Source organism: Natator depressus, chromosome 5 (genome assembly GCF_965152275.1).
Source record: "Natator depressus isolate rNatDep1 chromosome 5, rNatDep2.hap1, whole genome shotgun sequence".
NCBI classification, from domain to species: Eukaryota; Metazoa; Chordata; order Testudines; family Cheloniidae; genus Natator; species Natator depressus.
Window position 1 is genome coordinate 17,632,054 of NC_134238.1, and position 27,299 is coordinate 17,659,352.

A 27,299-nucleotide genomic window follows, 5' to 3' on the forward strand; every position below is an offset into this window, starting at 1 on the left:
GTACTCCTGGTCGCCTGTGTGAGGTCGATCAGGAGCGCCTGGGCAGACATGGGCGCAGGGACTAAATTTTTAGTGACTTGACCAGGTCATTCTCTTTAGTCCGGCAGTCAGTCCTATTGAACCATCTTATGGTGAGCAGGCAGGCAATATGTCCTTCTGCACCGTCTGCTGCCAGCCAAAGATGTAAAAGATAGATGGAGTGGATCAAAACAAGAAATAGACCAGATTTGTTTTGTACTCATTTGCCTCCTCCCCTGTCTAGGGGAATCATTCCTCTAGGTCACACTGCAGTCACGCACAGAGAAGGTGCAGCGAGGTAGATCTAGCCATGTATCAATCAGAGGCCAGGCTAACCTCCTTGTTCCAATAAGAACAATAACTTAGGTGCACCATTTCTTATTGGAACCCTCCGTGAAGTCAACCCTGTAAGCCGTGTCCTCAGTCGCCCCTCCCTGTGTCAGAGCAACGGCAAACAATCGTGCATCTGAGTTGAGAGTGCTGTCCAGAGCAGCCCAATGGAGCACTCTGATTGGGCTAAAACATTGTCGCGGGTGGTTCTGGGTACATATTGTCCGGCCCCCGTTCCCTCCCTCCCTCTGTGAAGGCGAGGGCAGACAATCGTTTCGCGCCTTTTTTCCTGAGTTACCTGTGCGGACGCCATACCACCGCAAGCATGGAGCCCGCTCAGGTAACCGTCGCCGTATGTCTCCTGGGTGCTGGCAGACGCGGTACGGCATTGCTACACAGTAGCAGCAACCCATTGCCTTCTGGCAGCAGACGGTGCAGTATGACTGGTAGCCGTCCTCGTCATGTCCGAGGTGCTCCTGGCCACGTCGGCTGGGAGCGCCTGGGCAGACATGGGCGCAGGGACTAAATTTTTGGTGACTTGACCAGGTCATTCTCTTTAGTCCTGCAGTCAGTCGTATTGAACCGTCTAATGGTGAGCAGGCAGGCAATACGGATTGCTAGCAGTCGTATTGTACCATCTTCTGCCGGGCAGGCAAGAGATGACGATGGCTAGCAATCGTATTGTACCATCTTCTGCCGGGCAGGCAAGAGATGACGATGGCTAGCAATCGTATTGTACCATCTTCTGCCAGGCAGGCAAGAGATGAGGATGGCTAGCAGTCGTACTGTACCATCTTCTGCCGAGCAGCCATGAGATGTGGATGGCTTGCAGTCCTTCTGCACCGTCTGCTGCCAGCCAAAGATGTAAAAGATAGATGGAGTGGATCAAAACAAGAAATAGACCAGATTTGTTTTGTACTCATTTGCCTCCTCCCCTGTCTAGGGGACTCATTCCTCTAGGTCACACTGCAGTCACTCACAGAGAAGGTGCTGCGAGGTAGATCTAGCCATGTATCAATCAGAGGCCAGGCTAACCTCCTTGTTCCAATAAGAACAATAACTTAGGTGCACCATTTCTTATTGGAACCCTCCGTGAAGTCCTGCCTGAACTACTCCTTGATGTAAAGCCACCCCCTTTGTGGATTTTAGCCTCCTGAAGCCAACCCTGTAAGCCGTGTCGTCAGTCGCCCCTCCCTCCGTCAGAGCAACGGCAGACAATCATTCCGCGCCTTTTTTCTGTGCGGACACCATACCAAGGCAAGCATGGAGTCCGCTCAGCTCACTTTGGCAATTAGGAGCACATTAAACACCACACGCATTATCCAGCAGTATATGCAGCACCAGAACCTGGCAAAGCGCTACCGGGCGAGGAGGCGACGTCAGCGCGGTCACGTGAGTGATCAGGACATGGACACAGATTTCTCTGAAAGCATGGGCCCTGCCAATGCATGCATAATGGTGCTAATGGGGCAGGTTCATGCTGTGGAACGCCGATTCTGGGCTCGGGAAACAAGCACAGACTGGTGGGACCGCATAGTGTTGCAGGTCTGGGACGATTCCCAGTGGCTGCGAAACTTTCGCATGCGTAAGGGCACTTTCATGGAACTTTGTGACTTGCTTTCCCCTGCCCTGAAGCGCATGAATACCAAGATGAGAGCAGCCCTCACAGTTGAGAAGCGAGTGGCGATAGCCCTGTGGAAGCTTGCAACGCCAGACAGCTACCGGTCAGTTGGGAATCAATTTGGAGTGGGCAAATCTACTGTGGGGGCTGCTGTGATGCAAGTAGCCCACACAATCAAAGATCTGCTGATATCAAGGGTAGTGACCTTGGGAAATGTGCAGGTCATAGTGGATGGCTTTGCTGCAATGGGATTCCCTAACTGTGGTGGGGCCATAGACGGAACCCATATCCCTATCTTGGCACCGGAGCACCAAGCCGGCGAGTACATAAACCGCAAGGGGTACTTTTCAATAGTGCTGCAAGCTCTGGTGGATCACAAGGGACGTTTCACCAACATCAACGTGGGATGGCCGGGAAAGGTACATGACGCTCGCATCTTCAGGAACTCTGGTCTGTTTCAAAAGCTTCAAGAAGGGACTTTATTCCCAGACCAGAAAATAACTGTTGGTGATGTTGAAATGCCTATATGTATCCTTGGGGACCCAGCCTACCCCTTAATGCCATGGCTCATGAAGCCGTACACAGGCAGCCTGGACAGCAGTCAGGAGCTGTTCAACTACAGGCTGAGCAAGTGCAGAATGGTGGTAGAATGTGCATTTGGACGTTTAAAGGCGCGCTGGCGCAGTTTACTGACTCGCTTAGACCTCAGCGAAACCAATATTCCCACTGTTATTACTGCTTGCTGTGTGCTCCACAATATCTGTGAGAGTAAGGGGGAGACGTTTATGGCGGGGTGGGAGGTTGAGGCAAATCGCCTGGCTGCTGGTTATGCGCAGCCAGACACTAGGGCAGTTAGAAGAGCACAGGAGGGTGCGGTACGCATCAGAGAGGCTTTGAAAACCAGTTTCATGACTGGCCAGGCTACGGTGTGAAAGTTCTGTTTGTTTCTCCTTGATGAAACCCCCCGCCCCTTGGTTCACTCTACTTCCTTGTAAGCTAACCACCCTCCCCTCCTCCCTTTGATCACCTCTTGCAGAGGCAATAAAGTCATTGTTGCTTCACATTCATGCATTCTTTATTCATTCATCACACAAATAGGGGGATGACTACCAAGGTAGCCCAGGAGGGGTGGTGGAGGAGGGAAGGAAAATGCCACACAGCACTTTAAAAGTTTACAACTTTAAAATGTATTGAATGACAGCCTTCTTTTTTTGGGGCAATTCTCTGTGGTGGAGTGGCTGGTTGGCCGGTGGCCACCCCACCGCGTTCTTGGGCGTCTGGGTGTGGAGGCTATGGAACTTGGGGAGGAGGGCGGTTGGTTACACAGGGGCTGTAGTGGCAGTCTGTGCTCCAGCTGCCTTTGCTGCAGCTCAACCATACACTGGAGCATACTGGTTTGGTCCTCCAGCAGCCTCAGCATTGAATCCTGCCTCCTCTCATCACGCTGTCGCCACATTCGAGCTTCAGCCCTCTCTTCAGCCCGCCACTTACTCTCTTCAGCCCGCCACTTACTCTCTTCAGCCCGCCACCTCTCCTCCTGGTTATTTTGTGCTTTCCTGCAGTCTGACATTATTTGCCTCCACGCATTCGTCTGTGCTCTGTCAGTGTGGGAGGACAGCATGAGCTCGGAGAACATTTCATCTCGAGTGCGTTTTTTTTTCTTTCTAATCTTCACTAGCCTCTGGGAAGGAGAAGATCCTGTGATCATTGAAACACATGCAGCTGGTGGAGAAAAGAAAAGGGACAGCGGTATTTAAAAAGACACATTTTATAAAACACTGGCTACACTCTTTCAAGGTAAACCTTGCTGTTAACATTACATACATAGCACATGTGCTTTCGTTACAAGGTCGCATTTTGCCTCCCCCCACCGCGTGGCTACCCCCTCAACCCTCCCCCCTCCCTGTGGCTAACAGCGGGGAACATTTCTGTTCAGCGGCAGGCAAACAGCCCAGCAGGAATGGGCTCCTCTGAGTGTCCCCTGAAGAAAAGCACCCTATTTCAACCAGGTGACCATGGATTATATCTCACTCTCCTGAGGATAACACATGAACGGATGTTGCTTGAACGCCAGCAAACATACACTGCAATGCTTTGTTGTACAATGATTCCCGAGTATGTGTTACTGGCCTGGAGTGGTAAAGTGTCCTACCATGAAGGACGCAATAAGTCTGCCCTCCCCAGAAACCTTTTGCAAAGGCTTTGGGAGTATATCCAGGAGAGCCGCGAATGCCAGGGCAAAGTAATCCTTTCACATGCTTGCTTTTAAACCATGTATAGTATTTTAAAAGGTACACTCACCGGAGGTCCCTTCTCCGCCTGCTGGGTCCAGGAGGCAGCCTTGGGTGGGTTCAGGGGGTACTGGCTCCAGGTCCAGAGTGAGAAACAGTTCCTGGCTGTCGGGAAAACCGGTTTCTCCGCTTGCTTGCTGTGAGCTATCTACAACCTCGTCATCATCATCATCTTCTTCGTCCCCAAAACCTGCTTCCGTATTGCCTCCATCTCCATTGAAGGAGTCAAACAACACGGCTGGGGTAGTGGTGGCTGAACCCCCTAAAATGGCATGCAGCTCATCATAGAAGCGGCATGTTTGGGGCTCTGACCCGGAGCGGCCGTTCGCCTCTCTGGTTTTCTGGTAGGCTTGCCTCAGCTCCTTCAGTTTCACGCGGCACTGCTTCGGGTCCCTGTTATGGCCTCTGTCCTTCATGCCCTGGGAGATTTTGACAAAGGTTTTGGCATTTCGAAAACTGGAACGGAGTTCTGATAGCACGGATTCCTCTCCCCATACAGCGATCAGATCCCGTACCTCCTGTTCGGTCCATGCTGGAGCTCTTTTGCGATTCTGAGACTCCATCATGGTCACCTCTGCTGATGAGCTCTGCATGGTCACCTGCAGCTTGCCACGCTGGCCAAACAGGAAATGAGATTCAAAAGTTCGCGGTTCTTTTCCTGTCTACCTGGCCAGTGCATCTGAGTTGAGAGTGCTGTCCAGAGCGGTCAAAATGGAGCACTCTGGGATAGCTCCCGGAGGCCAATACCGTCGAATTGTGTCCACAGTACCCCAAATTCGACCCGGCAAGGCCGATTTAAGCGCTAATCCACTTGTCAGGGGTGGAGTAAGGAAATCGATTTTAAGAGCCCTTTAAGTCGAAATAAAGGGCTTCATCGTGTGGACGGGTGCAGGTTTACTCGATTTAATGCTGCTAAATTCGACCTAAAGTCCTAGTGTAGACCAGGGCTATGATTCAATAGACCCAGGCTCAAGTCCCTGGTCTGTCTTGATTCTGAGCAGGGACTTAAACCTTGGTGTTCTATATCCCAGGAGATGTGTTATATATATGAGAGAAAGACACAAAGAATAGCTTGGTGGTTATGGCACATATATGAATGAGAGAGAAAAGGACCTTGGAGTATTGGTTGACCACAGGATGCCTATGAGCTGCCAATGTGATATGGCCATGAAAAAAGCTAATGCGGTCTTGGGATGCATCAGGCAAGGTATTTCCAGTAGAGATAAGGAGGTGTTAGTACCGTTATACAAGGCACTGGTGAGACCTCATCTGGAATACTGTGTGCAGTTCTGGTCTCCCACATTTAAGAAGGATGAATTCAAACTGGAACAGGTGCAGAGAAGGGCTACTAGGATGATCTGAGGAATGGAAAACCATTCCTCAATGGAGCTTGGCTTGTTTAGCCTAACCAAAAGAAGGTTGAGGGGAGATATGATTGCTCTCTATAAATATATCAGAGGGATAAATACCGGCGAGGGGGAGGAATTATTTAAGCTCAGTACCAATGTGGACACAAGAACAAATGGATATAAACTGGCCATCAGGACTTGAAGACTTGAAATTAGATGAAGGTTTCTAACCATCAGAGGAGTGAAGTTCTGGAACAGCCTTCCAAGGGAAGCAGTGGGGGCAAAAGACCTATCTGGCTTCAAAATTAAACTCGATAAGTTTATGGAGGAGATGGTATGATGGGATATCATGATTTTGGCAATTAATTGATCTTTAACTATTCATGGTAAATAGGCCCAATGGCCTATGATGGGATGTTAGATGGGTTGGGATCTGAGTTACTACAGAGAATTCTTTCCTGGGTATCTGGCTGGTGAATCTTGCCCACATGCTCAGGGTTCAGCTGATCGCCATATTTGGGGTCGGAAAGGAATTTTCCTCCAGGGCAAATTGGAAGAGGCCCTGGGGAGTTTTCGCCTTCCTCTGTAGCATGGGGCACGGGTCATTTGCTGAAGGATTCTCTGCACCTTGAAGTTTTTAAACCATGATTTGAGGACTTCAATAGCTCAGACATAGGTGAGAGGTTTATTGCAGGAGTGGGTGGGTGAGATTCTGTGGCCTGTGTTGTGCAGGGGGTCGGACTGGATGATCATAATGGTCCCTTCTGACCTTAATGTCTATGAGTCTAAGACTGAGATCAAAAATTCCAGTTTGTACTTGAGAAACATTCCCAAAAAAAGTTCAGATGAACATTTTGATTTCAACAGAAAAGATAATAGCTGAAAAGGTTTGGATACCTTTTATTCCTGGGAACTACTGCAATATAAATAACAATACAGATGCTCTTAGCTTTTGTTTTATGTTTTCTTTTATTCATGGGTCCTATCAATAACTTTCTATGCACATAACTATTCTTAAAGGTTTTCATTATAGTATCTAAATCTTTCTCAGTTTACTACTTTACAATGTATCTGCCAAAGAAACCATATATATTACTAAGGGTAGTGTCATCTTTAGTAAAAAGAAATCCTTCTCTAAAATTTGGGACATACATAAATTACCAAAAGTGTGCATATATAAACCTCTTCAGATATACAACCAGCTACAAATGAAACTCCCTAGACAAAATAATACACACACACACACACACACACACACACACACAAACTCAACACGTAAATAAGCATATCAGACAATATCAAGCAATCGCTGTACTTTCCAGGTATCATCACTGAGCTGAAGGCAATGGATGAGCAGATACAAGGGTATCGAAGAAGGATTACAAACTTCAGGCCATATTCTACTCTCAGTCCCCACATAAACCTCTCACTGACTCCAGTCCAAACTCCTGAAGCGGAACAATGTAGTCTGGATTATGACCCTTTTTTTGCATGAGAAAAGTACAGATCCCGTAGTTTGCTTATGGGAAAACATGAACTGATAAATATACTGCACCCTTAGGGCTGGTAAGTACCTCCCTTAGATTATCTTTACTGAATGCAAGGCAGTTTCTTTTTCTTCCCTCATTTTCTGACTGGCATAGTTATAACTGGGGATAACCCTGGTATCCTAACTGCCTTCTTCCCAGCATGAGCCTGGTGTTATATTCATAGACCTAATGACGTGGATGTATGTTTTTTGCAGACTAGAAAAATACAGCAATAAAGAAAAATGGGGGAGAGGGAAACAACTCTATTTTAGGGTGGAAAACGAATAGTCTCACAAGTAGAGGTCAGACTCCTTGCATTTGTGTGTTTATATACAGAATAACTCATGGGTGTCTACGAATTACAAGTCTATAAATTCATTGTGGGTTTCTGGTAACATCATAATAAACTCTACAAGCAAAGATTGAGTGGTTTATGATTTTGACAGACTCTGAAATGTATTCATGGCTTGTGAGCCACACAGCTCCCATTTTTTATTTGACTTTAATGCATGGATTAGACTAAGACAAATAAGACAAAAGAATTAATAGATGAATATATTTCCTCTTATCCCATTTTTGTCCTTCAACTCTCTTATATCAGGTTAAACGTCTTGTATCTTCTTGCTGTTTCCTTGATCAAGATGCAGCCCAGATATAAATGGGCACAGCTCCCTCTGACTTCAGAGGCAGCTACATTCACTAAATTTGCTCTCGATGTTTTTCTCTCAACTCCAGTTAAAACAACAATAAAGACCCCACCACAAATTGCTTGAATTAGAATGTACTCACCAATGTTCCCCTTATTAAGGATTTTTTATATGAAAAACAAATCACAGGAGGCATTTCCTTTTTCTCTTTTATTATTATGAGTTATTTGTATTGTGGTAGCACCTGGGAGCCCCAGTCATGGATCAAATCCCCATTGTGTCAGGCACTGTACAAACACACAACAAAAAAGTGTTATCACTCCCCAGATGCTTACAGTCTAAGTATGTATACAGTGGTGTTGTAGCTGTGTTGGTCCCAGGATGTTAGAGAGATAAGGTGGGTAAGCTAATATCTTTTATTGCACCAACTTCTGTTGGTGAGCGAGACAAGCTTTCGAGGTTACACAGAGCTCTTCAGGTCGGTTGAAGCTCCAAAGCTTGTCTTTCTCACCAACAGAACTTGGTCCAATAAAAGATATTACCTCACCCACCTTGTCTCTCTACAATCTAAGTATAAGACGAGACAACAGGTGGATATGACAGACAAACAGGGGTGCACCAGGAAACAAGGAGACAATATTAGTCAATAGGATAGGTGGTGGTCACAGCACCCCAGCTGTCTAATTTAAGTAAAGTTTTAAAGCAGTGTGAAACAGTTTGAAAGTAGCGCTTATTCATTGTCTCTGGTGCCTCCTGCAAACGACAAAGCAAAAATTCACAAGCCACTCTCAAGATTCTGCATCCATTTGTAGCTCTGCTCACGTTGAGAAGTCCCTGAGAAATGACAGTGACTACAATCACAAAGCCAAATTTGGAGAAGAGTCTAAGCTGGTGTATCTTCTTCTGATCCCCTCACGGTGTGCGTTGCAACAATTTAGAATCTGTTGGATTTACTTGCTTTCTCAGTGTCTCACCCACATACCAATCTGCAACTTACATTCTCACCCATCTCTGAATTTGACCCACTGAGTCTATATGAAGTCTATTTTACAACACCTTACACATCACCTACACAATGTCAATGGGTGCCTAAAGCATCAGCTTGAAAGATGCATCTGCAGTATTGCGGGGGCAAGGTCAAATTATGATCTTTGTGTATGAAAACCAGTAACTTATGGGGGTGACTTTTGGGATGTTACTGATATACGCACTGCATGGTCTGTAGTGTTAAACTCCTGTACATGCCTTGAACTATCATTGCCGCTATAGCTAAGATACCAGAGAGTGATAGGTGGGTAACTATTTATATGTAAAGTGATTAGGCCAAAATCTGACATAAAACACCAGCAGCCCAGTAGGGATCAAAGCAGAATTTGACCCATGAAACATAGCTGCACTGATCAAAAGCTTCATCTTTATAATTTGCAAAGGTAAGTATAAAAGTAGTGGATTGCTTTCTTTGGGAGACTCATCCTTTGACGATAAGTGGGTCTAAATCTCTCCCAGCTCTCTGCTGTCAGTTCAACTTATCTCATTATTATCTTGCACTCCCCTCGCCTTCCCCTTCGTTTTGTTGTATCTTTCTGTTGGCTCTTATACTTTGGGCTAGGGATGTCTTTCTATTGTTTGTTAGTACAGTGCCTAGCACAATAGTGCTAGGGACACTAGGTGCTACCACAATACAAAGAATAATAATGACAGATTATTTAATTAACCGCAAAATAAAATAAATGTATACAATAGCAGTTAGTTTTTGATAAAATATTATGTGTGCAGCTAATAGAAACTATAACTGCAAAGTACTAAGTGGCCTGTCTTTCTTTGAGTGTCATCATGCCATGTTAAGATATTTACAAGGCCCAGAAACCCAATATTTTACTATTTGTGTATAAGTATTTACATTTAAAACCCTATTCCCAATGCCAAGTGGAATATACTCTAGCAAACTCATTATGATGGCAAGTAATAGGGTTCATTGTGGAACAGGCTCTTTCACCCACTTTGAAGTTTCCACTTTAAATAACCAGTTTATATTAAGTATACAAATAACACCCACAGCTCGGTGCTAGTGGTCAATGCAGCATCCTGTGTGGCTGAGGAGATTCAGGACTCTGTTGTAATGACTATAAAGGAGGGGATATTTTATGAAGGACACTGGATATGGACCTTGTGGATCTCATTTTCTAACTGCCAGGCTCGCACAGAATGCAGCCTATGCTGTCTAGAATCACCAAACACTGGGTCTCCCAAAGTCCTGGGTGAGATTTAGCTGGCATGGAAGTTCAGTCAGATTTTCTGATTGACAAGAACAGTGACAGCAACTATTTTGAAACTCCTAATTTTAGTAATAAATTAACTGCTTCAGTGCTGCTGAATGTGTGAGTTGGATAAGGCAAAGCAGGGCTTCCTTGTGGACCTGGTGTGGTACCTTTGAGCCGCTCATATTCTAACTGAGACAACCCTATGATGTTCTCCCACCGCACAGAGACAGCGGCAAGTACCAGTTGGGAGGGGCTAGTGATTTTATTAACTCTCCTTTTATAAGCCACAATAGAAATCCTGAAAGCTTCAAACATGACCTGGACTTTGAATATTAATATGTTCTTTATATTTCTGTCACAGGCTGAAAATTGGGAATTTGCAAACTACACATGAAAACCCATCCGATTTTTGTCATTTGTTATTCACAAACGCACAGTGCATGTACCATATTGTGAACTATGCCAGGACACTCTCACACACTTAAAACAACCAAACAAAACCAGCCACAAAATAGTGCATGGAGATTTTTTTAAATGTTCACTGACTTTTAGGAAAAAGCAATGGTAAAAATCAACAGCTCTAATAATAATAACATTGTACTAAGAACATCTTTCATCTCAGAATCTCAAAATGCTTTATATGTTTAATTAACAAAAGTTTGCACCACTCCTTTAGGCAGGCATATATTATCCTCTCCTTCCCCCCCCCCACCCCCCCAACCCCCCGTGTGTGTATATATATATATAGGTAAACACCAATAGAGAGATTTTGTGACTTGCTGAAGGTAACAAAGTGAGTCAATAGTACAGCTGTCAAGATATCATAGAAGTCCAGTAAATTTACCTACCCACTAGACCAGTGGTTCTCAAACTTTTTTTTGTGTGGACCACTTGAAAATTGCTGCGGGTCTCGGCGGACTGCTTAATGATCTTTCCAAATGTTGTTTGTACCGTTATCTAACTATTGTAAAGCGCTTTGGATAAAAGTGCTATATATAAAAAAATAATCATTAGTGTTTTTTGTGCTACAAATAAAAGCACACAGCTCATATTTTAATATCAGTAGTCGTACCTTTCTAATGCGATGGATGTGCCCTCTCTTCCCCGCCATGGCAGCCCCCTGAGCTGAGGCTGGGAAGGAGGGGGGGGTCTCTCTCTCTCTATCCCCTGCCGCAGCAGCCCCCAAGCTGGGGCTGGGAAGGAGGGCCATCTCTCCCTGGCAGCTGCAACCCTGGAGCTGGGGAAAGTCACCTTTCTCTCGCCGCCACAGTCCTGCACATCCCAAATTCCCCCCACCCCCTCTTCTCATCCCACTGCCCCCTTCCACCTACCTCACTATATTAACTGTCCACAGGCTGCTGATTATTCCCACTGTATAGAGCAAAACATATGTTACATTGTAGGCTGTCTGTTGTACTTGATATATCACTGTGAAGTGCTATGGAGAGAAGCTCCAGCAGATCATTCTGAAATGCTGGTGAAAAAACTTGGAATTTCAAAGCAATGGAAACATAACCTTACATAGACTAAAGAACAGAAGCTGGAGTGGAAAAAAGGAGCCTTTGGTTCATTGATGCCACTTCCTAGACCAGAATTAAAAGATGGTTTCTAGTTATTTACAAGTAGGCGAAACACGTGAATATCTATTCTTGACTCCATTGCATAAGTCTATCTGCTCATATAAATAGAAAAGCTCTACAAAATTATTCTTTAGAGGAGTCATGTGGCTTACCCTCATGTTGTTCCTCTTCTACAGATTTGAGTTGGGAAGTTATAAAAGATTCTTGTTCCTCATTCATTCAAAACACCAATTCAGTGTTCCTAAAGTGAATTGAAAAGTGATTTCTCTCTGCTTTTTAGCTAGTAAATATTATTGCCTCTCACTGGTGGTAATGTGAGGTATATGGGAGCTCAGATTAGAAATTGAAGTTTGCTGGACTTGGGGTTAATTTATTTCTGGCCATGAGTCTGTGCTTTGGAATCAGTTTAGTTTAATTTATCACTATGACTACGTAATTGGTGAAGGATTAAAATAAATACCTTATCTACAACTATACAATATCACACCTGTATTTTGATAAGCATGACAGGAAACTGACGCTAAGAAGCTTTCACAAAATTAAAGATTGTGGATGCTACTAGCTCTTTTTATACAATACTTTGGTAAATATGATATTTCTGTTCTCTGTTCAACAATTCTGTGTATTAAAGTAACTTACAGTATTGCATGTGGCTCAGTTCGTACCTGTATCCCTTCCATTCTCCTGCTGGTGTTCTGGGAGATTAATTCTGTTTCGTTTCTTCCGAAAACAACCTATTTTCAATTCTAATCTATCGCTGGGGTATATGATTGCCTACCAAGAGTTCATTAAAAAGAAGCATCTGCCCCATGTAGTTCTTCTTTCTCTCTCCCTCTTGTGAGGAGGAAATAGTCTGTGGATTTGAAAAGTTTCTGCTGCTGAGTATTTTTATTAAAGTATGCCTTGCACTTGGAGTGACAAGTGGTGAGATGTGTGGTGGTTCTGAGATGCTGCAGGAGTTCATTCCATCCTTCGATGGCCCCTCAGAAAGATCTGAGTCCTGCATAAATGAGCTTTGCTCTTCCAGCAGAGCATTCTCTTATATCAGAGAAGAGCCCAGGGTTCTTGATCAGAACATCTAACCCAGTATCCCGTCTTCTGACGTTGGCCAGTGCCAGATCCTTCAGAGGGAATGAACATAATAGGACACTTTTGAGTGATCCATCCCCTGTCATCCGCTCTCAGCTTCTGGCAAGTTGGAGATTTAGGAACATCCACAGCATGGGGCTGCATCCCTGAGCATCTTAACTAATAGCCATTGATGAACTTATCTAATTCTTTTTGAACCAAATTATACTTTTGGTCTTCAGAACATCCCATGGCAATGAGTTTCACAGGTTGACTGTGCATTGTGTGAAGAAGAACTTCCTTATGCTGGTCTTAAACTTGCTGCCTATTAATTTCATTGAGTGCCCCCTAGTTCTTGTTATGTGACAGGGTAAAAAACACTTCCCTATTCACTTTCTCCACACCATTCATGATTTTACAGTCCTCTACCATATTCCCCCTTAGTCATCTCTTTTCTAAACCAAACAGCCCCAGTTTTTTAATCCCTCCTCATATGGAAGCTGTTCCATACTTCTAATCCTTCTTGTTGCTCTTCTCTGTACTTTTTCCAATTCTAATATATCTTTCGTGAGATGGGATGAACAAAATATTCAAGGTGTGGGCATACCATGGATTTATATAGTGGAATTACAATATGTTGTGTCTGAGTATCTGTCTCTTTCCTAATGGTTCCTAGCATTCTGTTAGCTTTTTTGACAGCAACTGCACATTGAGCAAATCTTTTCAGGGAACTATCCACAATGACTCCAAGACCTTTCTTGAGTTGTAACAACAAATGTTGACACTGTCCATTTGTGTGTATAGTTGGGATTATTTTTTCCAATGTGCATTACTTTGCACATATCAACATAGAATTTCATCTGCTATTTTGTCATCCAGTCACCCCATTTAGTGAGATCCCTTTGTAACTCTTCACATTCAGCTTTAGACTTAACAGTCTTGAGTAATTTTGTATCGTCTCCAGTTTTTGCCACCTCACTGTTTACCCCATTTTTCAGATAATTTATGAATATGTTTAATAGCACAGGTCCCAGTACAGATCCTTAGGGGACCACACTATTTACCTCTCTCCATCGTGAAAAATGAGCATTTATTCCTACCCTTTGTTTCCTATCTTTTAACCAGTTACTGATCCATAAGAGGGCCTTCCTTCTTATCCCATGACTGCTTAGTTTGGTTAAGAGCCTATGGTGAAGGACCTTGTCAAAGGCTTTCTGAAAGTCCAAGTACACGATATTTACTGGATTACCCTTGTCCACATGCTTGTTGACAGCCTCAAAGAATTCTAATGGCTGGTGAGGCATGATTGCCCTTATAAAAGCTATGTTGACTCTTCCCCAACATACCATGTTTATCTGTGTCTCACTTTCACAGATCTTGAGAGACAGGCCAGTCCTTGCTTACAGACAGCCCCCCAACCTGAAGCAAATGCTCACCAGCAACCACACACCACACAACAAAAACAGTAACCCAGGAACCTATCCTTGCAACAAAGCCTGTTGCCAACTCTGTCCACATATATACTCAAGGGACACCATTATAGGACCTAATCACATCAGCCACACCATCAGAGGCTCATTCACCTGCACATCTACCAATGTGATATACGCCATTATGTGCCAGCAATGCCCCTCTGCCATGTACATTGGCCAAACTGGACAGTCTCTACACAACAGAATAAATGGACACAAATCAGACATCAAGAATTATAACATTCAAAAACCAGTTGGAGAATACTTCAACCTCCCTGGTCACTCAATTACAGACCTAAAAGTCACAGTACTCCAACAAAAAAACTTCAAAAACAGATTCCAAAGAAAAACTGCAGAATTGGAATTAATTTGCAAACTGGACACCATTACATTAGGCTTGAATAAAGACTGGGAGTGGATGGGTCATTACACAAAGTAAAAACTATTTCCCCATGCTAATTTTTGCCCTACTGTTACTCACACCTTCTTGCCAACTGTTGGAAATGGGCCATCCTGGTTCTCACTACAAAAGTTTTTTTTTTCTCCTGCTGATAATAGCCCACCTTAACTTATTAGTCTCGTTATAGTTGGTATGGCAACACCCATTTTTTCATGTTCTCTGTGTATATATATCTTCCTACTGTATTTTCCACTGCATGCATCCGATGAAGTGGGTTTTAGCCCACGAAAGCTTATGCCCAAATACATTTGTTAGTCTCTAAGGTGCCACAAGTACTCCTCGTTCTTTTTGCTGATACAGACTAACACGGCTACCACTCTGAAATGTGTCTCAGATAATTCTTTTCTTTCCTATAGTTGTGATCAATTTGCCTGGTAGTGAAGTTAGACTTACCAGCCTATAATTGTCAGGATCGGCTCTGGAGCCTTTTTAAAAGTTGGCATTATGTTAGCTGTCCTGGACCTGGACCTTGTTCTTTTAGATATCCCCGATCATTAAGCACCCTGGCTGAGCTGAGGGGGAGGTAGAGAAGAAACTGGGAAAAGGACAAGGACAGGCTAGAGGGGTGCCCAGGATAGTGTCACCATGTTACACCCCTCCCCCATCTTAGCGAGAGAGAGATTTGCTGGTGCTAAACTGGGTGTCAGCTCCCTGACACCACCAGCCTATTAGTCACCCAAATAATTTCCTCATAGATCTGCCAGCTCTTACTTTGCCTTGCAGGTTAACATCTGGTGTACCCCAGTCTCCAAGCTCCTCTGAAGCATCCCTCTGTAATGTCCAGCCCCTATCACTGGACACAGTAATTTGTGAGTCCCAAGAGAACAGCATACACACAGCTTGACTGGTACAACTCAAGGCCATGGAGATACAGCTACAGTGAAACAATCCTAAATTTATTATCAAAGATTAAGACTTAAGAAATAATGAGTAAGGATAATGACTGGAAACAGAAGTGGTTACACATATAAGAAAAAAACATAAAATGCAATCCTAAGTCTACACTTATTAATGGTTACCGCTCCTATTTAATAAAGTAGACTTTGTCCCAAGAGTTCAGTCTTTGACAGAGTTTCTGGTTTTCAGTCATAACAAGGCTCCAAATTTTCATGAACAACCCACACCTTTCAAGGGATTTCCTCCATGAATGGATAACAAAGTGCTTTTCTTTCCCCCTCCTTACAGTCCAGTAAACCTTTGAAGAGCCCTTCTGTTGTTTGTTCTCCTGTGTGCTGACCCCCGTGTTGACATCATATCCTTACTGTGACTTGGAATGCAAATGTAGCTCCCATTGTGTTTGGCTTACAATTCTTAATTTACGTCAGAGACAGGGGTAGGTGAACGGCCATTCTTTTGTCTGGCAGAAAACCTGTTTATTATCTTTGCCTTGTTACATAGTTTAAAATATATTTTAGTAGGTACACATAACTTACACAACATCTGTAGATACATCTCACAATGCTAATGGTGACTAGTGTGTCACTGTGGCTTTCATTTAATGCCTTGATATTATCTGTGAATAAATGATATCAAAGTGTCATAGAATCATAGAATATCAGGGTTGGAAGGGACCTCAGGAGGTCATGTTAGATGTAGTGAGTTTATCAGGTCTGATAGGAGTTGCTGTTATAGAATGGTGAACCCTGGCATTGAGAAGTTCTGAGGGTTTCAAGGGTCCTGGGCAGAAGAGTCTATATAACTTCTAGATAATATTCTCCTCGGAACCTGGAGTAGAACATAGGATTCCTGAGTCATAACGTTACTTCCTTTGTTGCACAAGTTGAAGGTATGTAGTGAGTGAGGCAGGAGATTGCAGGAAGAGTAAGGATGGACTCATGGTTAAGGCAATTAAATGCCACCCTGGAGAACTGGATTCTATCTCTGCCTGCCACAGATTTCCTATGTGATTTTGGGTAAGTCACTTAAGCGAAACTTTACACAGGTGGCCACAGTGTTCTTCATTTTCTAGGTGGCCAACTTGAGATCCTGAGGTCTAATTTACAGAAGTGCTGAGCACTCACAACTGCAATAGATGTCTGTGAAAGCTGAGTTTTAAACATGTAAAGTGCTATATAGTGCTGTATACTCTGAAAAAAAATCAGATCCTAGGCATTGCAAGTTGGGCAACCAAAATTACTGGACATCTTTGACCTTTAATTTCTTAAAGGTCTTGGTATCGCAGCTCCCCATCTGTGAAATGGGGATACTCGCCCTCACCTCACAGGGATGTTATGAAAATTAATTAATTAATTTGAAGTGGGCAGAAACTATAGTGATGAGTGCCATAGAAAAGCCCAGGAGGAAATTTTTAATTCTATGTTGAGAACTGGGTTTGAATAGTATGCAGTAAATAAGGCTGCAGTGGAATTTCGGTAGTGGTTTAGAGACAATCTACTATGTCAATGTGGGCAGCCACAAGCTATGATACACATTGTTGAGAACTGCAGTTTCCTGGAGGTCTTTGTGCCTTGAACATCCTTGATAAGAATACTGTGGCTTGGCTTCACTGGACTGCATATGCCAAATAAATAATAAAAAGGCATAGGGCCACATGTTGAACAATGAGGAGAAAACAAAATATTGAATAATGGCTAATAAAGCGAGTCATGTCCATTCTGTGCACTAAAAGAAGCAGGAGACCTGTGGCCATTTAATTAAAGACAGACACATAATGTATAAGCACAAGGAGTCATATTAAGGTTGCACAAGCAATCTTAATTCTGATATTTCCTAACTTTTGAGCGTGTGATTTTGCAACCTTAATAGTCTTTTCATGTCAGTCCCCCCGCTTTTAATGGATTTAGATATATTATAAATCAGGCATTGGAAATGGTTGCTTGAGAAATACAATTGCATTTGCTGTTCAAATGAGAAGCCATGGATGCTACCTAGAAATGAATGTAATCTGGCTTCCTAGCAACTATGAATATTCAAAATAGTGAACATTGTTCCCCTGTGAAAGATGATGAACTGTATGTGAATTGTTTTTTCTGTGACAGGGATCTCATTAGAAATTTGATGTTATTAGCAGTTTTCCTCAAATTGCAAATCTCCATCATACCAGTATTATGGTAATGATGAAATTAAATTAAATTAGCATATCATATACCATACTGCAAAAGTGAGAATACATTATAGTAATACAAGGCAACAGATAATTGCTATCTTAATAAGAATTTGTCCTCAGCAAAAATAATCCAGATTGTTTCTTCTTTCTATCATCATGGACAAAATTCATTCTTATTAGTGAAATCCTCATATTTTGTAAATCCAGTCATAAGTTCCACTTGGTTATATGAAACTGTTTTCTCAAGCCTAAATATACTTCATTCTGCACTGTGTACTTGTCTAAAAGCTACCTACCTGCATATTAATGTGCATGCTTTTGGCACCTGGTCCATTGAATGAGCTTTGGATCAGGCCCCTGGTTACTCAAGGTGCTTATTGTGTATATTTCACACAAATCTTACATACTCTCCATACTGGGTTTTTAAGCTTTCCTTTTTGCAAAAATCATATGACTGTTAAACTGTATTCACTAAAATAAATGTTTTCCCTGGTATTTGATTTTTTTTTTTAAAAAACAGGGTTTGGGGAAATAATTTGATTTGCAGATATGTTTTCTATTTCTGTCTAATATTTTCCAGGCCTAGTGAAATTATTAGGTTGCTAAATTTACATTCACATCCACTCACTATTTGTTTTGGTTTTTATCTCTCTCTTTGCAGTTCCTCCGTGGTTTTTAAATCACCCTTCAAACCTCTATGCCTATGAAAGTATGGACATTGAGTTTGAATGTGCTGTCTCTGGTAAGCCTGTCCCTACCGTGGATTGGATCAAGAATGGAGAAGTGGTCATTCCTAGTGATTATTTTCAGATAGTGGTAATTATCTGATTTTTGTCATTGCAAATTCACTATTTGACTTATTTTAAAGTATGTTTTTATTTCTGATTTGTTCCTTCTTTTCATAACCAGTGTTTTAACTAGTTTAGCAGAAGCAGGAAACATCTAAGCAAAACTGATCAAATCTCTCCTGCCTCCTGGTGGACAAAGGGGATATGGTACCAGAGTGCACTGTTATCGTCTGACCCAAAGCCCACTGATTTCACTGGGATTTAGATCAGGCCCTTACTCTTTCATTCAACAGTGGTTTAGATTTTTGTTTAGGCTCTTCTCCAGAACAGAGCATTGACCATAACTTTGTGTCATATTTTCAATTAAATTATTATTATTATTATTATTTATCACCTATTATTGATAAAGTGCCATCAGTGTCATGTATGATGCTTTACTACAGACAAAAAATGATAAATCCCTGCTCCGAGGAAATTACACTTTCAGACGTAAGGTAGTAAGAGATGACAAACAAAGGGAAGGAAGTGAATGTGGGCGGATGAAGAATACAACAGTGGTCAATCATCAACTGTATTTATTGTTAAATGCACAACTTCTTAATCTGTCCTTCTAAAAATAGATATGTTTAAATTTGAAGATAGCGGATCAACAATTACAATGGAGGTTAGCGATACTTCACACATCTGCATGGGGCCTTTCTAGCTAGAGAAAACAGGCTGTGAGCCACAATGCAACAACGGGGATAAACTCGGACAAAGGGGAAACGGGGCTTAATATCCTTAAGCCTCTGTTTTAAGGATATGCTGCAGTACGCATTTTAAGTAATCATAAGTGAGAAAGGTAGAGCTCTTAAAAGGGAGCTAACAAATGCCATTTGGAATTCACAGAAGTGTGCAGATCTTGCAGCTTCTTAGCAATTTCTTTTCATAGGAGTTAAAAGTGAAACAGATATTTCTGCCACAGGTATGACAGTCAACTGGCATCCCTCCCTGCATTGTTTTCAAATCTGTTTTAGAACATATTTGCTGAACTTGATCTTTCAATGACGATCCATCAGTTTCTTCAAATGCAAAGTATTTTCACCACAATTACATTAATCATGATAATGGTCATTTGACATGACCATTATCATATGACACAAGTTTGTCGCCGTAGCACATAATTGGTAGTGTGATACCATGTCACATTCCCATTTTTTATTACCCAAATAGCATTATATTAAAAGTTAAACATCAATGGTGGAATTCTCAAAAGCATTGGCGTAACTAGTCTCATGAAAGTTAACGATAGTTTTATCACTGATTTCAGTGGGAGCAGAGTTGAGACACTGTAGAGTGCTTTGGAAAATCTCATCCCTAATATGTCTATCTTTTGTTACAGCATGATAAAAATATGCACAGGCCATGAGATAATTTTTTTCTTTTGATGACTTTGGTATAAGAAGGTTAGCATGTCTCATTCATATAGATCAGATTGCAATATTTAGTGCCAATTTCCTAGTGAATGCCCATTCTAATCAATGAAATGGACTATGTTCCTGTAAATTAAACTTCTTCCAATGAATAAAGGTTGTTTTTTACCATATTTTTCTTGTGGAGAAGATTTACTCAGTTAGTTATATGGAATCACAAGTTCATGCTACTTTATGCAGCATCACTGTTTGTTATGAGGAGGATCAGACAGCAATAAGTGTACTTGCCAAGGAATGGAAAGTCCCTTTATTATTATTATAATGTGGAGGGGAATTATCCTTTCAATTTTTATTTCCTGAAGAAATATTTATAGCAAGGGAATCTCTCTTGCAGCATTTTCTTATGCAAAGAATTGTCCCTTAGAAGCCAACATTTGCCACGTCACTTAATTCTGCTAGTGCTAGCAGCAGCTAAAACTGAAATCCTGCCCATCAGCAGCACACAATGAGTGAGCCTTCTGTTGCTGCTGGTCTTTGGGTCTCATGGCATGATGTAGGATCTGACCTTCAGAATGCTGTTTGTACATAAGGTACAAAAGTTGGAAGTTCTTTTATATCTCCCCTGCTGCAAAGAGCCAATACAAAGCCCTGTTCCCCACTCAAGTCCCACTCTAGCTTTTAATATGGTGTTTAATTGTTGCATAAGGTATTGGGCTGGCCCTCCTCTGTCCCAGGGTGAATAAGGGCACAAGCACCATCCTTGTAACAGAGTGGTGCAAAGAGAACAAAAAGAATCAGTTGATTCCGATGAATGTGCATTTTATTACAATCCACTGGAGACAAAGATATTACGAACGGAGGCTGATGTTTCCTAATACTCTCTGCTCTTGTTTCACAAACAAAATATTGTTGAAGCTCCTTAGTAAGTGACATTCAGTTTGACAGTTTTTTCTAATTATTTCCCTCCCTTTCCCCTCTCCCCTCTTTGTCTCTCTAGGGTGGCAGCAACTTGCGGATTCTGGGCCTTGTAAAGTCAGATGAAGGTTTTTACCAGTGTGTAGCTGAAAATGATGCTGGGAATGCACAGACCAGTGCACAGCTAATCATCCCTGAGCCGGGTAAGATACAAAGGACACAGAGAATCATATCAGTGATTAATACAATTAGCATAAATCCTAGTTGGGCACCTACTATTCCCCCCCCCCCACACTTCATTCTCAGCCATGTTAAAAAATATTTAGCTAGCTGGCTGGCTTGACTTATAACAGTGTGTTCCTTAGCACTAGGGGAGATGCAGGTCTGTCTTGGTGTAACCTTGAGACTCTCTGTCACTGGGACAATTACAGATGCTGGGTGCATCCCTGAAGTGACACTGGAGGTCAGAATCTCAGCATGAAAAATCAAAGACAGTGTCTTCCCTTTCAACCACTGGGTTCATCTTGCTGAAATATGAGAAGAGGTTGGGGATTATAAAGGGCCAGGGGGAGTGTGTGTGTGTGGAGGGGGGAGATGGAAGAAATAGTCCAAATGGAATGGAGAATAAAATATTGTATGGCTCCTCAGTGAACACTCAGAATATTTGTCATAGGGGAAAAGGTAGGTGAAATTTAGCACTGCGATGGTAGGGGTAGCAAAGAGACTGATTGAAAGGCTGGTGTCTCTTATACAACAAGGGAACAAAAGTGTGTTTCTGTGGCCCAGAAATGAATAGTTTCACAAGAATTACAAACTGTCCTTTCTTGTGCCAGTACCGATGGGGTTTATTTCTTTATGGAATATTAAACTGTAAATACATAAAAGCTATGTATTCATTTTAAACCAAGTAAGGTGAAACATGTCTAAATGCCTTTAATGTGCTTTCTGTGTTTTATATGATAGTTATTTACTTGAAGTGGGTTCTGCTGTGTTTGTTAATTATGTAGAATTGTGTCATTAAGCTGTGAGCAAGTAAATATTCAGAAATATGGGCTACGTCTACACTTGGCGCTATGGCGGTGATTCGCAGCCCAGGTAGAAATACTTGCGCTAGCTCTCTCTGAGCTCGTGTGCTAAAAATAATAGTGTAGCTGTGGTAGTACAATAAGTGATGAGGAGTGTCATGGGCTAGATGCCCCCAGCACTAACCCCACCTGGACCCCACAGGTACATATTTGGGGTGGCTGCCCATGCTGCCATAGCTATGCTACTCTTTTTAGCATGCTGGCTGGATGAGAGCTAGCACAGGCATGTCTTTGGCAGCTGGGAATCACTACCCTAGCTTGTGGCGTAGATGCAGCCATAGTTCGTTCACACCCTGACCTGGACTGGAAAAAGTAGAAAATTGGCAGTTCATAGTTGTTGATAGATTTTAAAACCAGAAAGGACCACTTTCATCATCTTGTTTGACCTGTTTTATAGCACATGCTATAGAATTTGTTTTGAAAAGTGCGCACAGAATAATTTTAAAATTGTAAAGCTTTACTTAAACGCTTCCATCATTTGAAAAAAACCCAAAAACAGTGTTCTCCACTAATGGCCCATAACTACAGTAACACACCCACCCACTGTAGTGTTTTAGACAAGTAATATGGAACACTCTAGTAACATTGTAATGTGTTGTTAAAGACCATTGATTTCCTGAAAGGCTATGATACTGCAAGCCTTTGTCCTGTGGGCAGTAGCGTGCCAGGTAGTTGCACTGCAGTGCAAATGCAAGTGGTAACTCCAGGTGGGCACAACCAGGGTTAACTGCTAGATCCTCACTAGTCTCGAGTCCCTGGCATAGCATTTCCCTGACAACAAGTACACACGGTAAACAGAAAAGGGAACAGGACCAATGTCCTTTCTCTATCTTTGTTCCTGAGTACAGAATGAATGACTACCTGAGCTCAAATTTTAAACCTCTGAGCAGTTTGTCACTCCCATTCCCTCTCCCTTGCTATCCAATCCCTCCTTCATTCACTCATTCTTTCTCCGACCAACCCATGTCCAAAATGCAACTCCAGCAGCACCTGGGGAAGCCATGGATCACTTCTCAGCCCACATCCCAAGCCAGCTCCCTTGTGCAGTAATCCCCCACTGTGAGCTGTGCCTGCTAGCAGGGGATGCAGCTACGCAGTGACATTGCTTCATGGGAACCCTGGACAGAGGCATGATTTTCATCCTCATTGTGGTAATGAGACACTTCACTGTGCAACTCTCCTCTTAGGCCTGACTCATGCTATTAATAGACTGGATGTCTGCACAGCAGGATCAGGCTACACTTGTGCTCCCGGTATGGCTCATCACATTTTTACTTGGCCTTTATACACTCAGCACTCTGCACCTGCATAGTGCAGAATCAAGCCAGATGAGTATTTCTCTCCTTCTGTGCAGAGTGTTACCTTTCCTTTGGGGGAAACATGAACATAAGAAGGTGCTTAAAGAAAAAACCTTGGCACAGTAACTATACATAGCACTTAACCCTACCGATATTTAAGATGGGCAGCTGGGAGCAGAATGATATAATGGTACCTAAAAATAACTTCATCCCTATTAAACATCGTAATGGGGGGAAAAGAGGGTTTTTTTGTGGGGGGAGGAGGAAGGGTTTGATTTTTTTTTTAAAGCTGAATCTTGCATTTAGCTCATGCTTCTGGAATATATTTAGACAGGTGCAACCCTGGAGAAAAGGGGCCATCGTGAACTATAATGTAGTTTTATTTATCAATAGGATCAGTCTAAAGGAAATGGGAGAATTCATTACTGTTTCCACCTAGATGTTCAAATGCTGTCAGTAAATTCTGTACTTTTGGTCAGTGTTTATTATGTTTGGCATTGGATTAGAATGAAAGTAAAAGAAAATGAAGACAAAATCCTAAAGAGCTATGGATACTATTGTAACTGTCTCCATTTCCCTTTATAAATGATGGATTACTTTTTCCTAGCTATTTAATCAGATCTTCAAACAATGCCACTCCAATTCCTCCGAGATGTTGAGAAGGCCAGCATGCACAGATGGCAGAGAAGCCAGCTATAAATACAAATTAAGTGCTGGGGCCGACCATGGTGGGAAGTACATAGCCCTCTCTGTTTAAATTTAGTCAATATACGGTCACCATATCTTTCACACTCAGTGTGAGCTCTGCACTGCACAGCTGTTCAGTTTTGGCCTGTCCACAGGCCTCAAACTAAGGGTTACCCCTAGCAACTGTGACAATCTGCTTCTTGTTAAGGCATAGACAATGACCTGTTAAATCCAGTATTCTCTGTTGGTGAGTATTTAGAAGAGCCTAATGAAGTTTCAATATAGTCTTTTATAAATAGTTACCAACCCCTTTTTGTAACCATTAATTTTGAGGGAACAGAGTCCAAGACATGTAAAAGAGCTAACAGAGTTTTCTTTTTCTGATAGCCAAGATCAGGTTTATCAAAAAGCCCCTAGGTAAATTAATAATCTTTTTATTCCCTAAAATAATGGGGAAAATAAATAGATGACCATTTATCCTCCATGAGATTCGTAAAATCATGGCTACTGGCATTTTAGTTAGTTACAAATATTCTTGGCCAGCCTATGAACTTAAAATTAGGTGTGTCATCTATTCAATGGCTGATGCATAGTCTATTGGAGATATCCAGTATAGTGTCTAGTAGGGGGTAAATCAGAAGATCTTAAGATTCTTTTCTGTCTCTAGTTACTGTGATCCTGCTCTGATACCAAATCTTTCTGTTGTCATTACACAAACATGTAGCTTGATCATCTGATTCTGAGCTGACTTAAACAGCAGTTACTCCTGGTATACAGGAGTAACACCACCGATGTCAACTATAAAACCAGTGTGAGATCTGATTCAGACCCATAAATTATGTTCAGTGTAAATACAGTGGTATGCTCAGTTGAAACTAGACAACACTGAAATGAGTAATGCAAGCTAAATGGGTAGTGAGTTTACACAGATTATAACCTTTCTTCTAGAATTCCAGATGGAATTGTTAAAATGTTAAATGCTATTTAAATATATATTGGTTAGACATTGGGGAGCAAGTGAGCCTCCTGGGAAAATTAACTGAAATTTTAGCTTTTAGCTGAGATTATAGTTATGGAGGCATTGTATTTAACATTTCATCATCTTTGAATTACATATTGGAGAAATTGCTCTTCTTTCCATAATGAAGGCTGCAATCATTGTCCTGTAATAACCATCCCCTTTGCATCCGTTAAAAAAATAATAAATAATCGCTTTGTTTCCAAAATGTTTAACTCTATCATCTTCTGCAGCTCAGCTTTCCTGGGTTCTTCAGCCTCCGCCTATGCTCCAAAGCTACCCTGTTTTGTTCCTGCTTCCACTAAAGAAGGACCATCCCTGTGGACCTTCTATAATCTGTAGGATCCGTTGTACATCTTAGAGGTTTTCTAGAATAAAGCCCCCAGTATGTACTTCATGAAGAGAACAGGATGGTTAATAGTGAGGTTTTTGTTAGTGAATTATTTATTTTTAGAACTGTAAAAAACATCATTTGCACATCTAAAAAATTAAATATGATGGACATGCATAACTGCAGATATGATGGTCATGATCCCAGAGGAAAATTCTCCCCAAAGAACCTGCAAACAATTATTATCTTAATGCCCATACTTTCACTCAGATCCGTCCTTCCAATAGCTTGGTGGGGGTGGAGGGGAGCAGTGGGAGGAGAATTATTTACTCCATAGTGTGCAAAAACAGATAAAGAAACTAATCAATATAATCCTGAAATAATCAACTCACATAAATGGACAATTGTCAATTATGTTTTTTTAATAAATTCCTTGTTAAACAAATTTTAACTTACGGATATACACTTTACCATGGATACCATGGATTATTTACCATTGGGAGCTCCAGACATTATAAGAAGTAGCTAACTTGAAAACAGAAAGATAAAGAAAATCATCTGTTACATAAAATAACTAGACAACAGGAAACTACATGGGCTATTTATGTTACACAAGGAGGATATACTGTACTGGAAATATTTTAATAATCAGTTATTTTGTGTCCAGCCACTGCTACAGGAAATGGGAGAGGCAGTTTCACACTACGGACTATGGAGCATTGAGGGTTATAAAGAAAACTTTTGGCAAGCTTCACTTCAGTTTCGCAATTTTAGATGTTTATATCTGAAATGTCATGGTGTTGTAACTGGGGGGTGGGGTGGGGGTGTCCTGACCAAAAAGGAGATCATGGGCGGGGGGCGGGGGGGGGGAGGGGATGGTGTTGCAAAGTTGTTGTAGGGGTGTCCCAAGATTGCCACCCTCACTTCTGTGCTGCCTTCAGAGCTGGGCTCTGAAAGCAGCACCCTCCAAGCTTCCTGCAGTTAGAGGAGGTTCCTGGAGGTGGGTAGGATCTCCCCCATGCTGCTGGGAGTGCCCCAGCCAGGGGCTCCTAGCTGCTAATCCACCCCAGGGACAGATTAAGGCAGGGACTCCTGCCAGTTTGGGCACCCCCAGGAAAAATGGGTGCTCCAGCATTGGAAGAAGCCCCAGGGCAGAAGCCCCTACTGGATCACCCCAAGCCCCAGGAGGAAGCCCAGAGCCCAGGCTGCTCCAGATGGAGCAGTGGAAGAATGCACCGCTACAGACTAGGGACCGAATGGCTAGGCAGCAGTTCTGCGGAAAAGGACCTAGGGGTGACAGTGGACGAGAAGCTGGATATGAGTCAACAGTGTGCCCTTGTTGCCAAGAAGGCCAATGGCATTTTGGGATGTATAAGTAGGGGCATAGCGAGCAGATCGAGGGATGTGATCGTTCCCCTCTATTCGACACTGGTGAGGCCTCATCTGGAGTACTGTGTCCAGTTTTGGGCCCCACACTACAAGAAGGATGTGGATAAATTGGAGAGAGTCCAGCGAAGGGCAACAAAAATGATTAGGGGTCTAGAGCACATGACTTATGAAGAGAGGCTGAGGGAGCTGGGATTGTTTAGTCTGCAGAAGAGAAGAATGAGGGGGGATTTGATAGCTGCTTTCAACTACCTGAAAGGGGGTTCCAAAGAGGATGGCTCTAGACTGTTCTCAATGGTAGCAGATGACAGAACGAGGAGTAATGGTCTCAAGTTGCAATGGGGGAGGTTTAGGTTGGATATTAGGAAAAACTTTTTCACTAAGAGGGTGGTGAAACACTGGAATGCGTTACCTAGGGAGGTGGTAGAATCTCCTTCCTTAGAGGTTTTTAAGGTCAGGCTTGACAAAGCCCTGGCTGGGATGATTTAACTGGGAATTGGTCCTGCTTCGAGCAGGGGGTTGGACTAGATGACCTTCTGGGGTCCCTTCCAACCCTGATATTCTATGATTCTATGATTCTAAGCCTGTTGCCTGATCTTTAGATTGTATATTAATTATGTTGATTACTTAGGAATCCCCAGTTATTACTCTGAGGGTTGACAGGTTCTTGTCCCAAGATCAGGCCC

General features: G+C 42.5%; 1 protein-coding gene across 1 annotated transcript in view; it reads left to right on the forward strand.

The window, feature by feature from the left end:
* Nucleotides 1-27,299, forward strand: part of DCC (DCC netrin 1 receptor) — a 954,381-nt gene that overhangs the window by 542,493 nt on the left and 384,589 nt on the right. Inside the window, exons 6-7 of the mRNA XM_074952368.1 lie at nt 18,355-18,509; nt 20,891-21,011. Coding sequence (XP_074808469.1) covers nt 18,355-18,509; nt 20,891-21,011 — 276 coding nt within the window. The remainder of the gene's footprint in view (nt 1-18,354; nt 18,510-20,890; nt 21,012-27,299) is intronic.